The sequence below is a fragment of the Ranitomeya imitator genome, chromosome 8 (genome assembly GCF_032444005.1).
Source record: "Ranitomeya imitator isolate aRanImi1 chromosome 8, aRanImi1.pri, whole genome shotgun sequence".
Taxonomy (NCBI): domain Eukaryota; kingdom Metazoa; phylum Chordata; class Amphibia; order Anura; family Dendrobatidae; genus Ranitomeya; species Ranitomeya imitator.
The window spans coordinates 53,004,258-53,019,620 of NC_091289.1; the positions used below are offsets into that span (position 1 = coordinate 53,004,258).

Genomic DNA, 15,363 nt, shown 5'->3' on the forward strand with positions numbered 1-15,363 from the left:
CCCATCAAGGTGTTCAAAACCACATTCAAGAAGTTTTTTAACCTTTCAGGTGCTTCATAGGAGCTAATGGAATGTGTTAGGAAACAATGAACATCTAAGTTTTTTTCAGAAAAGTTTTAGCGGATGCCATTTCGCATTTGGAGAACCCCTGATGTGCCTAAACAGTGGAAACCGCTCACAAGTGACACCATTTTGAAAACTATGCCCCCTAAGGAACTTATCTAGATGTGTTGTGAGCACTATGAACCCCCAGGTGCTTTGCAGAAGTTTATAATGTTGAGGCGTAAAAATGAAAAAATATAATTTTTCCCACAAAAATGTTTTTAGCCCCTATTTTTTTATTTTCACAAGGGTAACAGGAGAAAATGCACTATACAGTTTTGCAATTTCTCCTGAGTAATCAGATGCCCCATATGTGAAAGGAAACTACTGTTTGGGCGCACAGCAGGGCTCAGAAAGGATGAAGTGACATTTTGGAACTCAGATTTTTATGCATTCACATCGCATTGTGCCAATGGGAGCAGAGGAGTAGCTCCCTCCCTCTTCAATGTCCTGCAGTGTTGCTGTCGCTACTAACAACGGCATAAGAGCAGTTAAACGCTCGTGATCTGTGCTAGCACCGATCCTGGGCATTGCTGCAGCGTGTTAGCTTTCATATACACCGTGTTCCAAATTATTATGCAAATTGGATTTAAGTGTCATAAAGATTTAATTGTTTTGTTTTTCAAATAAACTCATGGATGGTATTGTGTCTCAGGGCTCAATGGATCACTGAAATCAATCTTAAACACATGTGATAATTAGTTGTCCAGGTGATTTTAATTAACCCCTTCCCGACCTGTGACACAGCGTATGCGTCATGAAAGTCGGTGCCAATCCGACCTGTGACGCATATGCTGTGTCACAGAAAGATCGCGTCCCTGCAGATTGGGTGAAAGGGTTAACTCCCATTTCACCCGATCTGCAGGGACAGGGGGAGTGGTAGTTTAGCCCAGGGGGGGTGGCTTCACCCCCTCGTGGCTACGATCGCTCTGATTGGCTGTTGAAAGTGAAACTGCCAATCAGAGCGATTTGTAATATTTCACCTAAAAAACTGGTGAAATATTACAATCCAGCCATGGCCGATGCTGCAATATCATCGGCCATGGCTGGAAACACTTATGTGCCCCCACCCCACCGATCGCCCCCCCAGCCCTCCGATCGGTGGTCCGCTCCCCTCCGTCCTGTGCTCCGCTCCCCCGTCCTCCTGTCCGCTTCCCCCGTGCTCCAATCACACCCCCCGTGCTCCAATCAAACCCCCCCGCACTCCGATCACCCCCCCGCACAGCGATCCACCCCCCGTGCTCCGATCCCCCCCCCCGTGCTCCGATCCACCCCCCTGCACAGTGATCCCCCACCCCGTGCTCCAATCCACCCCCCCGTGTTACGATCCACCCCCCCATGCTCCGATCCACCCCCCCCCCCGTGCTCCGACGCCCCCCCGTGCCCTGATCTCCCCCCCCCTTATACTTACCTCCCGGGATCCGTCCGTCTTCTTTCCTGGGCGCCGCCATCTTCCAAAATGGCGGGCGCATGTGCAGTGCGCCCGCCGAAACTGCCGGCCGGCAGATTCGTTCCAAAGTGAGTTTTGATCACTGAGATATAGCCTATCTCAGTGATCAAAATAAAAAAAAATAGTAAATGACCCCCCCCCTTTGTCACCCCCATAGGTAGGGACAATAAAAAAATAAAGAATTTTTTTTTTTTTTACACTAAGGTTAGAATAGGGGTAGGGTTAGGGCTAGGGTTAGGGGTAGGGTTAGGGTTTCGGTATGTGCACACGTATTCTGTTCCTCTGCGGATTTTTCCGCTGCGGATTTGATAAATCCGCAGTGCTAAACCGCTGTGGATTTATCGCGGATTTACCGCGGTTTTTCTGCGCATTTCACTGCGGTTTTACAACTGCGATTTTCTATTGGAGCAGTTGTAAAACCGCTGCGGAATCCGCAGAAAGAAGTGACATGCTGTGGAATGTAAACCGCTGCATTTCCGTGCAGTTTTTCCGCAGCATGTGCACAGCGATTTTTGTTTCCCATAGGTTTACATTGAACTGTAAACTCATGGGAAACTGCTGCGGATCTGCAGCGTTTTCCGCAGCGTGTGCACATACCTTTAGAATTAGGCTATGTGCACACGGTGCGGATTTTGCTGCGGATCTGCAGCGGATTGGCCGCTACGGATTTGCAGCAGTGTTCCATCAGGTTTGCAGTTCCATGTAAACATATGGAAAACCAAATCCGCTGTGCCCATGGTGCGGAAAATACCACGCGGAAATGCTGCGTTGTATTTTCCGCAGCATGTCAATTCTTTGTGCGGATTCCGCAGCGTTATACACCTATTCCTCAATAGGAATCCACAGGTGAAATCCGCACAAAAAACTCTGGAAATCCACGGTAAATCCGCAGGTAAAACGCAGTGCCCTTTACCCGCGGATTTTTCAAAAATGATGCTGAAAAATCTCACACGAATCCGCAACGTGGGCACATAGCCTTAGGGTTAGGGTTGGAATTAGGGTTGTGGTTAGGGGTGTGATTAGGGTTATGGCTACAGTTGGGATTAGGGTTAGGGGTGTGTTGGGGTTAGTGTTGGGGGTAGAATTGAGGGGTTTCCACTGTTTAGGCACATCAGGGGTCTCCAAACGCAACATGGCGCCACCATTGATTCCAGCCAATCTTGTATTCATAAAGTCAAATGGTGCTCCCTCACTTCCGAGCCCCGACGTGCGCCCAAACAGTGGTTTACCCCCACATATGGGGTACCAGCATACTCAGGACAAACTGCGCAACAATTACTGGGGTCCAATTTCTCCTGTTACCCTTGTGAAAATAAAAAAATGCTTACTAAAACATCATTTTTGAGGAAAGAAAAATTATTTTTTATTTTCACGGCTCTGCGTTGTAAACGTCGGTGAAACACTTGGGAGTTCAAAGTGCTCACCACATATCTAGATAAGTTCCTTGCGGGGTCTAGTTTCTAAAATGGGGTCACTTGTGGGGGGTTTCTACTGTTTAGGCACACCAGGGGCTCTGCAAGCGCAACGTGACGTCCGCAGACCATTCCATCAAAGTCTGCATTTCAAAAGTCACTACTTCCCTTCTGAGCCACGACGTGTGCCCAAACAGTGGTTTACCCCCACACATGGGGTATCAGCGTACTCAGGAGAAACTGGACAACAACTTTTGTGGTCCAATTTCTCCTGTAACCCTTGTGAAAATAAAAAATTCTGGGCTAAATAATTATTTTTGAGGAAAGAAAACGTATTTATTATTTTCACGGCTCTGTGTTATAAACTTCTGTAAAGCACTTGGGGGTTGAAAGTGCTCACCACATATCTAGATAAGTTCCTTTGGGGGTCTAGTTTCCAAAATGGGGTCACTTGTGGGGGGTTTCTACTGTTTAGGCACACCAGGGGCTCTGCAAACGCAACGTGACGCCCGCAGACCATTCCATCAAAGTCTGCATTTCAAAAGTCACTACTTCCCTTCTGAGCCCCCACAGTGGTTTACCCCCACACATGGGGTATCAGCATACTCAGGACAAACTGGACAACAACTTTTGTGGTCCAATTTCTCCTGTAACCCTTGGGAAAATAAAAAATTCTGGGCTAAATAATTATTTTTGAGGAAAGAAAACGTATTTATTATTTTCACTGCTCTGTGTTATGAACTTCTGTGAAGCACTTGGGGGTTCAAAGTGCTCACCTCACATCTAGATAAGTTCCTTTCGGGGTCTAGTTTCCAAAATGGGGTCACTTGTGGGGGGTTTCTACTGTTTAGCCACATCAGGGGCTCTGCAAACGCAACGTGACGCCCGCAGAGCATTCCATCAAAGTCTGCATTTCAAAACGTCACTACTTCACTTCCGAGCCCCAGCATGTGCCTAAACAGTGGTTTACCCCCACATATGGGGTATCAGCGTACTCAGGAGAAACTGAACAACAACTTTTGGGGTCAAATTTCTCCTGTTACCCTTGGGAAAATAAAAAATAGCGGGCTAAAAAATCATTTTTGTGACTAAAAAGTTAAATGTTCATTTTTTCCTTCCATGTTGCTTCTGCTGCTGTGAAGCACCTGAAGGGTTAATAAACTTCTTGAATGTGGTTTTGTGCACCTTGAGGGGTGCAGTTTTTAGAATGGTGTCACTTTTGGGTATTTTCAGCCTTATAGACCCCTCAAACTGACTTCAAATGTGAGGTGGTCCCTAAAAAAAATGGTTTTGTAAATTTCGTTGTAAAAATGAGAAATCGCTGGTCAAATTTTAACCCTTATAACTTCCTAGCAAAAAAAAATTTTGTTTCCAAAATTGTGCTGATGTAAAGTAGACATGTGGGAAATGTTATTTATTAACTATTTTGTGTCACATAACTCTCTGGTTTAACAGAATAAATATTCAAAATGTGAAAATTGCGAAATTTTAAAAATTTTCACCAAATTTCCGTTTTTATCACAAATAAACACAGAATTTATTGACCAAATTTACCACTAACATGAAGCCCAATATGTCACGAAAAAACAATCTCAGAACCGCTAGGATCCATTGAAGCGTTCTTGAGTTATTACCTCATAAAGGGACACTGGTCAGAATTGCAAAAAACGTCAAGGTCTTTAAGGTCAAAATAGGCTGGGTCATGAAGGGGTTAAAGGAAAACTACTTAAAAATGATGTTCCACATTATTATGCAGTCCACAGGTTTCAAGCAACATGAGAAAGAAAAGGGATCTCTCTGCTGCTGAAAAGCATCAAATAGTGCAATGCCTTGGTCAAGGGATGAAAACATTAGATATTTCCCGAAAACTTAAGCGTGATCATTGTACTGTTAAGAGATTTGTGGCTGATTCTGAGCACAGACGTGTTCGTGCTGATAATGGCATAATGAGGAAGGTTTCTGCCAGGCAAGTTCATTGGATTAAGAGAGCAGCTGCTAAAAAGCCATTACAAACCAGCAAACAGATATTTGAAACTGCTGGTGCCCCTGGAGCCCCTCGAACCTCAAGGTGTAGGATCCTTCAAATGCTTGCTGTGGTGCATCAACCTACTATTTGGCCACCCCTACACAGTGTTCACAAACAGGAACGGTTGCAGTAGGCCCAGACATACATGAAGACTAATTTTCAAACAGTCTTGTTTACTGATGAGTGTTGAGCAACCCTGGATTGTCCAGATGGATGGAGTAGTGGATGGTTGGTGGATGGCCACCATGTCCCAACAAGGCTGCGACGTCAGCAAGGAGGTGGAGGAGTCATGTTTTGGGCCAGAATCATGGTAAAACAGCTGGTAGGGCCCTTTAAGGTACCTGAAGGTGTGAAAATGACCTCTGCAAAGTACGTAGAGTTTCTGACTGACAACTTTCTTCCATGGTATTAAAAGCAGAAACGTGCCTTCACGAGCAAAATCATCTTCATGCATGACAATGCCCCATCTCATGCTGCAAAGAATGCCTCCGAGTCATTGGCTGCTATGGGCATAAAAGGAGATAAACTCATGGTGTGGCCACCATCTTCCCCTGACCTCAACCCTATAGAGGACCTTTGGAGTATCGTCCAGCACAAAGATCTATGAGGGTGGGAGGCAGTTCACATCAAAACAGCGGCTCTGGGAGGCTATTCTGACTTCATGCAAAGAAACACAAGCAGAAACTCTCCAAAAACTCACAAGTTCAATGGATGCAAGAATTGTGAAGGTAATATCAAAGAAGGGTTCCTATGTTAACATGTAACTTGGCCTGTTAGGAGGTTTTGGAGTTAAATAGCTGTTTTGTTCAGTGAATGTGACCTCCTAATGCTGCAAATTCCACAAATTAGCATTTTCAGCTCTTTAAAACATATCAAATGTTTAGAAATTCTACTGTGCCTAATAATTTTGAACAGTGCATTTTAAGTTTTTATTCATTTTGGAGATTGTACTGTTACCATTGGGAGGTTTCTTCAATAAAATTCTATGTATAATCTAATGGGTGATGACTTTTATTAGACTGACTGTCACCGACCATTTAGGAAAATCCGAGAAAAATGCCATTTGCATAATAATTTGGTACATGGTGTAGAGCTGACTCCCACATTTTATTGTGGCGACGCTCATTGTGAGACTGCACAGTCATGGCGACATGTATACGGAGATTTGCTGGCATGTCGGTATACTGAACACAAACACATTTACTGTTTTCAAAACTCTTTTTATTACTAAACCGTATGAGACTATATGAAAATTTAATTTAATATGCTCAGGCTGAACAAATATACAGTAAATAGACATAGTACAACATAGCATATGGAAACTTTATGTGTAGTGAGTGGTTTGCCTCTAAACTCTTAAATTACTGTACGTGTAGGGTAAAGACCAAGGCTGCACAGCAGATTAAGCCATTTGCCACACTGGGTGCATTATGTTGCACCAAGTGGGATTAACAATGTGGTGAATATAAAACACTGCAGAAGACGATAACAATCTGCTACTGTTGTACGGCATGTATATCATCCTAACGCAACTGCATGTCCCTCGTTACACATATAGGTAAGGATTCATTTACAATATTTTCCTATTCAACCTGTTGAACGATTTCAAAACTCTTCGTAGTGCGAGATCTTATAAATTGTATTGCTTTGCATACATAGACAAGGTAGACTTAAAGTATTCTAGAGATGTAGTGTGAAGGCTACATTAATAAAGGCAAACAATGTAAAAAGAACTGCTTGTACAAGTGGGTACTAGTCATGAAACGACAAGCTAACTTGTAAGTAGGGCTTAAGGCTATGTGCACACCTTCAGGATTTTTCGCATTTTTGACGCTATATTATTGCATTGGGAAGCTCCGGGAAAAAACGCGAAAAATCCGCAAAAAAAATACGCGAGAAAAATGCATGCGGGTTTCCTGCGGGAAAAAGTCCAGTTTTGTTCAGGAAATTTCTGCAAATAATCCTGACGTGTGCACATAGCCTTATTGTTAAAGGTCTGCACAACGCAAAGCTTTTAGAAGATCGTATGCACAATTGCATATTCCAGTATTTAACCACGTAAATATTATAATAGGAAATGATATGATCAGCAATTACTTAATGTAAGTTACAGACAAGAGCCATTCTGACTAAAGCCTGAGGGATGTGATAAAACCATGTTTTTGGATACTGCCCTATAGGCAGCAGAATCTAGACACTATTCAATGTTGATGGTAGCCTTTGTGATATCCGTATAAAAACAGCTATGACTAAACTGCTGATACTTTTGAAAACTATATGTATATATTATATATATTTGGATGTCTGGGTAATTTTAATACAGGCTGCTATGTAACCTGCCATAGAAGGGAGCCATGGATTTAAGCAAAGATAGTTAGACAAAGCAGGAAAGCTTAGATTAGAACCAGTTTTAAATGCTTGCACTTTACTTCTCTGATATCACGGCTATACATCGTCAGTTCTCTTCTTAGCCAAAGTTCAAGTATTTTTTTGCTAAAATAGGTCAATTTAATGTAATTACTCTGTAAACATAATGGGCCCGTTAAGTTTCAAAATATGGCGCAGTCCTTTCCAATCGATCGCTTGTTCTTTAATGGGGTTGTTCGGTCTCAGAAGAAAAGTTTGCACTCAGATTACGTGACTACAGCCTGCGTGTCGTGAATATGCAATGCACACACTGTCATAATTCACCGGTATATAGCATGTTACCGCATGAATTCTATTTGCATACTTGCTGTCACATGCCGACTAGGCTTGCCTGGCTTCTTTCAGCAGTAGAGAATTGAGAGAAACACAGAAGTCTAGTCGGCATGTGACCACAAGCATACAAATCGCTGACGGGACTGCCCATACAGGATTGCAGGGGAAATTGTGACATTTTGCAATCTGCTAATCAGTCTGCAATCAGAGTGACCACAGACTTTTTCTTCTGAGACCAGAAAATCTCTTTAAGTCCAAATAAGACTGGTGTTCTTATTTCCAAGGACAACATCCTTTTTACTTTCGGAAGTTCCCGATTTGCACACTGTTTCTTCCCAGAATGCAGCGAAATGTTGCAGGTTGAATTTCCCAGTATTTTACGGGATTCCCAAAAAGGCTTATTCCGCTATAGAGTGACTTCTTCATCTTGGGTGGCATAGGGCAGAAATCATTCACATCCACTTTTCCGATATTATTAGAGTGAAGGAACAAGACCTAAGTGTGAAGTAGGAATATGTTACATAATTACAATACATACAAGCATAAGCTTTTACATTTTTCAGTTTACATCTGTATATGATTTATTTTTAAAATGGTTTGTGTGCCTTGCTTTACTTAACCTTCTACTGTGCTTAAAGGGAACCTGTCACCCCGAAAATCGCGGGTAAGGTAAGCCCACCGGCATCAGGGGCTTATCTGCAGCATTCTGTAATGCTGTAGATAAGCCCCGGATGTTACCTGAAAAAGGAGAAAAAGACGTTAGATTATACTCACCCAGGGGCGGTCCCGCTGCAGTCCGGTCGGATGGGCGTCTCTGGTCCGCTGCAGCGCCTCCCATCTTCATTCCAAGACATCCTCTTCTGATCTTCAGCCACGGCTCCGGCGCAGGCGTACTTTGCTCTGCCCTGTTGAGGGCAGACAAAGTACTGCAGTGCGCAGGCGCCGGGCCTCTGACCTTTCCAGCGCCTGCGCACTGCAGTACTATCCTCTGCCCTCAAGAGGGCAGAGCAAAGTATGCCTGCGCCGGAGCCGTGGCTGAAGATCAGAAGAGGACATCTTGTAATGAAGATGGGAGGCGCCGCAGCGGACCAGAGACGCCCATCCGACCGGACCAGCAGCGGGACCGCCCCTGGGTGAGTATAATATAACATCTTTTTCTCCTTTTTCAGGTAACATCAGGGGCTTATCTACAGCATTACAGAATGCTGTAGATAAACCCCTGATGCCGGTGGGCTTACCTCACCCGCGATTTTCGGGGTGACAGGTTCCCTTTAAGTATATGTCTAAACACGAATATAATTGTAAAGATTTCCCAAAAGTTAGGTAAACTATGCATCTGACCCTCGGTATTTTTCATCTGATGATACAAAATATATGAAAATACATTGCTACATTTATAAAAAAAAAATCTGATCATGCCACAAATCTTAACCATTTTATTGAGCTACGGGTGAAAGTGATATAGCGGACTACGCACCTGCAAGTATCTCAGATCAGAAATTCCGGCCGGGACCGTTTTTAGCTTGTTATTTTCTAAGTGAATTTCTCTTACTTTTGGTATATAAGCAAGACTTCCATTTTCAACTTCTTTAATTTTATTATGACCTAAACCAAGTCTGAAATCAGAAACATCAAGTAAATTATTGGTTGATACTGAAAAATTGTTTCACCGAGAAAAAGAAAAAATACTATTACGATTGGCAAAAGATGTCTAACATGTTTTCATAATTTTACATCTTTACTGACTCTAAATTTGTTAATGACTGCTACGTAGTTAGGTTTTTATTGCAGCCGTAAGGGTCATTCTTTTGAATATCTGCTTTTAAAGATACTTCTGATAAAGTTTGTAGACCTGTGCACTGCAAAATCCCGATGCTTAAGATGCTGTTAGAAGTCCGGTACTGACCAGAGATCAAGAACATTTTTTTCCTAGTCATAACCTAAGGCAGTGTTCCCCAACTCCAGTCCTCAAGAGCCACCAACAGGTCGTGTTTTCAGGATTTCCTTAGTATGGCCCAGGTGATGGAATTGTTGCCTGTCTAGATGATGGAATTCTCACCTGGGCGATACTAAGGAAAGCCTGAAAACATGATCTATTGGTGGCTCTTCAGGACCGAAGTTGGGGAACACTGACCTAAGGGTATGTTCATACTGAGCTTTTTTTGTTGTGTTTTTTGAGTGGAAACTGAGTACGATCCCTACATTTATGAGGAGGATTTAGAGAATTTTGGCTCAGTTTCTGCTTAAAAAAAAACCTCTAAAAACTCAGTTTGCACATACCTTTAGATGTCACGCACAATGCTGACCTAAGCTGCTTAAGGGAGCAGGCTGCCGCAGGGACCTATTAACCCATGCTATGGCCTAGTAGATTGTCTGTCATTGTAACACTGACAGGCAATAATGCTTTGAAATGCCACATATTTCAAAATATTGTAGAATCGATTGAAGGATTTCTCTTTCAAGCCCTGGAGGCAGCTCATTTATATATTAAGAAAAAAATGTGGGTTTTTCTGGAATAAGATATCAAATCGCAGATATCACGGTATCATTTTATTCAACTTTCTATGACCTTTATGTCCATTGTTGTGAATTCTGTGGTCAAGCTCCCTCCTGTGGTCACAAGTGGTACTTCGGCTGATTCTGTCTATGGGCTTCCGTTGGTGGATGTGAGTGGTACTGCGGCTTCTGAGTTTCCTTCCTCAGGTGATGAGGTTAAGTCGTTAGGTGCTGCTCTATTTAACTCCACCTAGTGCTTTGATCCTGGCCTCCAGTCAATGTTCCAGTATTGGTCTTGCTTTCTCCTGGATCGTTCCTGTGGCCTGTCTGCCCAGCATAAGCTAAGTTCTGCTTGTGTTACTTTTGTTGCTATATTTTCTGTCCAGCTTGCTATTTTGGTTTTTCTTGCTTGCTGGAAGCTCTGAGACACAGAGGGAGCACCTCCGTACCGTTAGTCGGTGCGGAGGGTCTTTTTGCCCCTCTGCGTGGTTGTTTGTAGGTTTTTGTGTTGACCGCAAAGCTCTCTTTCCTATCCTCGGTCTATTCAGTAAGTCGGGCCTCACTTTGCTAATATCTATTTCATCTCTGTGTTTGTATTTTCATCTTTACTCACAGTCATTATATGTGGGGGGCTGCCTTTTCCTTTGGGGAATTTCTCTGAGGCAAGGTAGGCTTATTTTTCTGTCTTCAGGGCTAGCTAGTTTCTCAGGCTGTGCCGAGTTGCATAGGGAGCGTTAGGCGCAATCCACGGCTACCTCTAGTGTGGTATGATAGGATTAGGGATTGCGGTCAGCAGAGTTCCCACGTCTCAGAGCTTGTCCTATTTTATTTGTAACTATCAGGTCACTTGTGTGCTCTTAAACCACCAGGTCCATTGTGGTTCTGAATTACCTAATCACAACAGTACTGGAGGCCAAAAGTACTAATGCATCTCAATAGAGGGAAAAAAGAAGTTCTGAGACCATTTTTTTTTCTTTGCACTGTGTTTTGCCTTTTTTTTCCCCTAGACATTTGGGTAGTTCAGGACACAGGTGTAGTGATGGACATCAAAGGTCTGTCTTCATGTGTGGATCATCTCACTGCAAGAGTACAAAATATTCAAGACTTTGTGGCTCAGAATTCTATGTTAGAACCAAGAATTCCTATTCCTGATTTGTTTTCTGGAGATAGAGCTAAATTTCTGAGTTTCAAAAATAATTGCAAACTGTTTCTGGCTTTGAAACCTCGCTCCTCTGGTGACCCAGTTCAACAAGTTAAGATCATTATTTCTTTATTACGTGGCGACCCTCAAGACTGGGTATTTTCCCTTGCGCCAGGAGATCCTGCATTATGTAATATTGATGCGTTTTTTCTGGCGCTCGGATTACTGTACGATGAGCCTAATTCAGTGGATCAGGCAGAGAAAAAATTGCTGGCTCTGTGTCAGGGTCAGGATGAGATTGAGATTTATTGTCAGAAGTTTAGAAAGTGGTCCGTGCTCACTCAATGGAATGAATGTGCGCTGGCAGCTATTTTCAGAAAGGGTCTCTCTGAAGCCCTTAAGGATGTCATGGTGGGATTTCCTATGCCGGCTGGCCTGAATGAGTCTATGTCTTTGGCCATTCAGATCGGTCGACGCTTGCGTGAGCGTAAATCTGTGCACCATTTGGCGGTATTATCTGAGCATAAACCTGAGCCTATGCAGTGCGATAGGACTTTGACCAGAGCTGAAAGGCAAGAACACAGACGTCGGAATGGGCTGTGTTTCTACTGTGGCGATTCCACTCATGCTATCTCCGATTGTCCTAAGCGCACTAAGCGGTTTGCTAAGTCTGCCACCATTGGTACGGTACAGTCTAAATTTCTTTTGTCCGTTACTTTGATCTGCTCTTTGTCTTCCTATTCTGTCATGGCATTTGTGGATTCGGGCGCTGCCCTGAATTTGATGGACTTGGAGTTTGCTAGGCGCTGTGGGTTTGTCTTGGAGCCCTTGCAGTGTCTTATTCCATTGAGAGGAATTGATGCTACGCCTTTGGCCAAGAATAACCCTCAGTATTGGACCCAGCTGACCATGTGCATGGCTCCTGCGCACCAGGAGGATATTCGCTTTCTGGTGTTGCATAATTTGCATGATGTGGTCGTGTTGGGGTTGCCATGGCTACAAGTCCATAACCCAGTATTAGATTGGAAATCAATGTCTGTGTCCAGCTGGGGTTGTCAGGGGGTACATGGTGATGTTCCATTTCAGTCTATCTCATCATCCACCCCTTCTGAGGTCCCAGAGTTCTTGTCTGATTACCGGGATGTATTCGATGAGCCCAAGTCCAATGCCCCTACCTCCGCATAGGGATTGTGATTGTGCTATCGATTTGATTCCTGGTAGTAAGTTTCCTAAAGGTCGACTGTTTAATTTATCTGTACCTGAGCACGCCGCTATGCGGAGTTACGTAAAAGAATCCTTGGAGAAGGGTCATATTCGCCCGTCATCATTGCCATTGGGAGCAGGGTTCTTTTTTGTGGCCAAGAAGGATGGTTCACTGAGACCTTGTATTGATTACCGCCTTCTAAATAAAATCACGGTCAAATTTCAGTACCCCTTGCCGCTGCTATCTGATTTGTTTGCTCGGATTAAGGGGGCTAGTTGGTTCACCAAGATAGATCTTCGTGGTGCATATAATCTTGTGCGTATTAAACGGGGCGATGAATGGAAAACTGCATTTAATACGCCCGAGGGCCATTTTGAGTACCTTGTTATGCCATTCGGACTTGCCAATGCTCCATCAGTATTTCAATCCTTTATGCATGACATCTTCCGAGAGTACTTGGATAAATTCCTGATTGTATACTTGGATGACATTTTGGTCTTCTCGGATGATTGGGAGTCTCATATGAAGCAGGTCAGAATGGTGTTCCAGGTCCTGCATGCTAATTCTTTGTTTGTGAAGGGATCAAAGTGTCTCTTTGGTGTTCAGAAGGTTTCATTTTTGGGGTTCATTTTTTCCCCTTCTACTATCGAGATGGACCCTGTTAAGGTCCAGGCCATTTATGATTGGACTCAGCCGATATCTCTGAAGAGTCTGCAAAAGTTCCTGGGCTTTGCTAATTTCTATCGTTGCTTCATCTGTAATTTTTCTAGTATTGCTAAACCATTGACCGATTTGACCAAGAAGGGTGCTGATGTGGTCAATTGGTCTTCTGCTGCTGTGGAAGCTTTTCAAGAGTTAAAGCGTCGTTTTTCTTCTGCCCCTGTGTTGTGTCAACCAGATGTTTCGCTTCCGTTCCAGGTCGAGGTTGATGCTTCTGAAATTGGAGCGGGGGCTGTTTTGTCGCAAAGAGGTTCTGATTGCTCGGTGATGAAGCCATGCGCCTTCTTTTCCAGGAAGTTTTCGCCTGCTGAGCGAAATTATGATGTTGGCAATCAAGAGTTGCTGGCCATGAAGTGGGCATTCGAGGAGTGGCATCATTGGCTTGAAGGAGCTAAGCATCGCGTGGTGGTCTTGACTGATCACAAGAACTTGACTTATCTCGAGTCTGCCAAGCGGTTGAATCCTAGACAGGCTCGTTGGTCGCTGTTTTTCTCCCGTTTTGACTTTGTGGTTTCGTACCTTCCGGGCTCTAAAAATGTGAAGGCGGATGCTCTGTCTAGGAGTTTTGTGCCCGACTCTCCGGGTTTATCTGAGCCGGAGGGTATTCTCAAAGAGGGAGTAATTGTGTCTGCCATCTCCCCTGATTTGCGGCGGGTGCTGCAAAAATTTCAAGCTAATAAACCTGATCGTTGCCCAGCGGAGAAACTGTTTGTCCCTGATAGGTGGACGAATTAGGTTATCTCTGAGGTTCATTGTTCGGTGTTGGCTGGTCATCCTGGTATCTTTGGTACCAGAGATTTAGTGGCTAGATCCTTTTGGTGGCCGTCTCTGTCGCGGGATGTGCGTTCTTTTGTGCAGTCCTGTGGGATTTGTGCTCGGGCTAAGCCCTGCTGTTCTCGTGCCAGTGGGTTGCTTTTGCCCTTGCTGGTCCCGAAGAGGCCTTGGACACATATCTCTATGGATTTTATTTCGGATCTCCCCGTCTCTCAAAAAATGTCGGTCATTTGGGTGGTTTGTGATCGCTTCTCTAAGATGGTCCATTTGGTACCCTTGTCTAAATTACCTTCCTCCTCTGATTTGGTGCCATTGTTCTTCCAGCATGTGGTTCGGTTACATGGCATTCCAGAGAACATCGTTTCTGACAGAGGTTCCCAGTTTGTTTCGAGGTTTTGGCGAGCCTTTTGTACTAGGATGGGCATTGATTTGTCTTTTTCCTCGGCTTTCCATCCTCAGACAAATGGCCAGACTGAACGAACCAATCAGACCTTGGAAACATATCTGAGATGCTTTGTTTCTGCTGATCAGGATGATTGGGTGTCCTTTTTGCCGTTGGCTGAGTTCGCCCTTAATAATCGGGCCAGCTCGGCTACCTTGGTTTCGCCATTTTTCTGCAATTCTGGGTCCCATCCTCGTTTCTCTTCAGGGCAGGTTGAGTCTTCGGACTGTCCTGGTGTGGATACGGTGGTGGACAGGTTGCAGCAGATTTGGACTCATGTAGTGGACAATTTGACCTTGTCCCAGGAGAAGGCTCAACGTTTCGCTAATCGCAGACGCTGTGTGGGTCCCCGACTTCGTGTTGGGGATTTGGTTTGGTTGTCATCTCGTTATATTCCTATGAAGGTTTCCTCTCCTAAGTTTAAGCCTCGTTTCATTGGTCCGTATAGGATTTCTGAGGTTCTTAACCCCTTACCGGCATCGGACGTACTATACCGTCCGATGCCGGCTCCCCTGCTTTGATGCAGGGCTCTGCGGTGAGCCCGCATCAAAACCGGGACATGTCCGCTGTTTTGAACAGCTGACATGTGCCCATAATAGGCGCGGGCAGAATCGCGATCTGCCCGCACCTATTAACTAGTTAAATGCCGCTGTCAAACGCAGACAGCGGCATTTAACTACCGCTTCCGGCCTGGCGGCCGGAAATGACGTCATCGCCGACCCCCGTCACATGATCGGGGGTCGGCGATGCTTGTGAATGGTAACCATAGAGGTCCTTGAGACCTCTATGGTTACTGATTGCCCGTCGCTGTGAGCGCCACCCTGTGGTCGGCGCTCACAGCACACGTGCAATTCTGCTACATAGCAGCGATCAGCAGATCGCTGCTATGTAGCAGA

The 15,363-nt window shown here is 44.4% G+C and overlaps 2 protein-coding genes across 3 annotated transcripts in view; one reads left to right on the top strand and one right to left on the bottom strand.

Moving 5' to 3' along the window:
- Nucleotides 1-15,363, top strand: part of CENPP (centromere protein P) — a 406,761-nt gene that overhangs the window by 169,405 nt on the left and 221,993 nt on the right. The window lies entirely within an intron of this gene.
- The window catches only part of ASPN (asporin), a 48,185-nt gene continuing 39,011 nt past the window's right edge, over nt 6,190-15,363 (bottom strand). For both annotated transcript variants that reach the window (XM_069736921.1, XM_069736922.1), the window contains 2 exons: nt 9,168-9,306; nt 6,190-8,185 (listed from right to left, as the gene is read on the bottom strand). In XM_069736921.1, the coding sequence (XP_069593022.1) occupies nt 7,988-8,185; nt 9,168-9,306 (337 nt within the window). In that variant the 3' untranslated portion in view covers nt 6,190-7,987. The remainder of the gene's footprint in view (nt 8,186-9,167; nt 9,307-15,363) is intronic.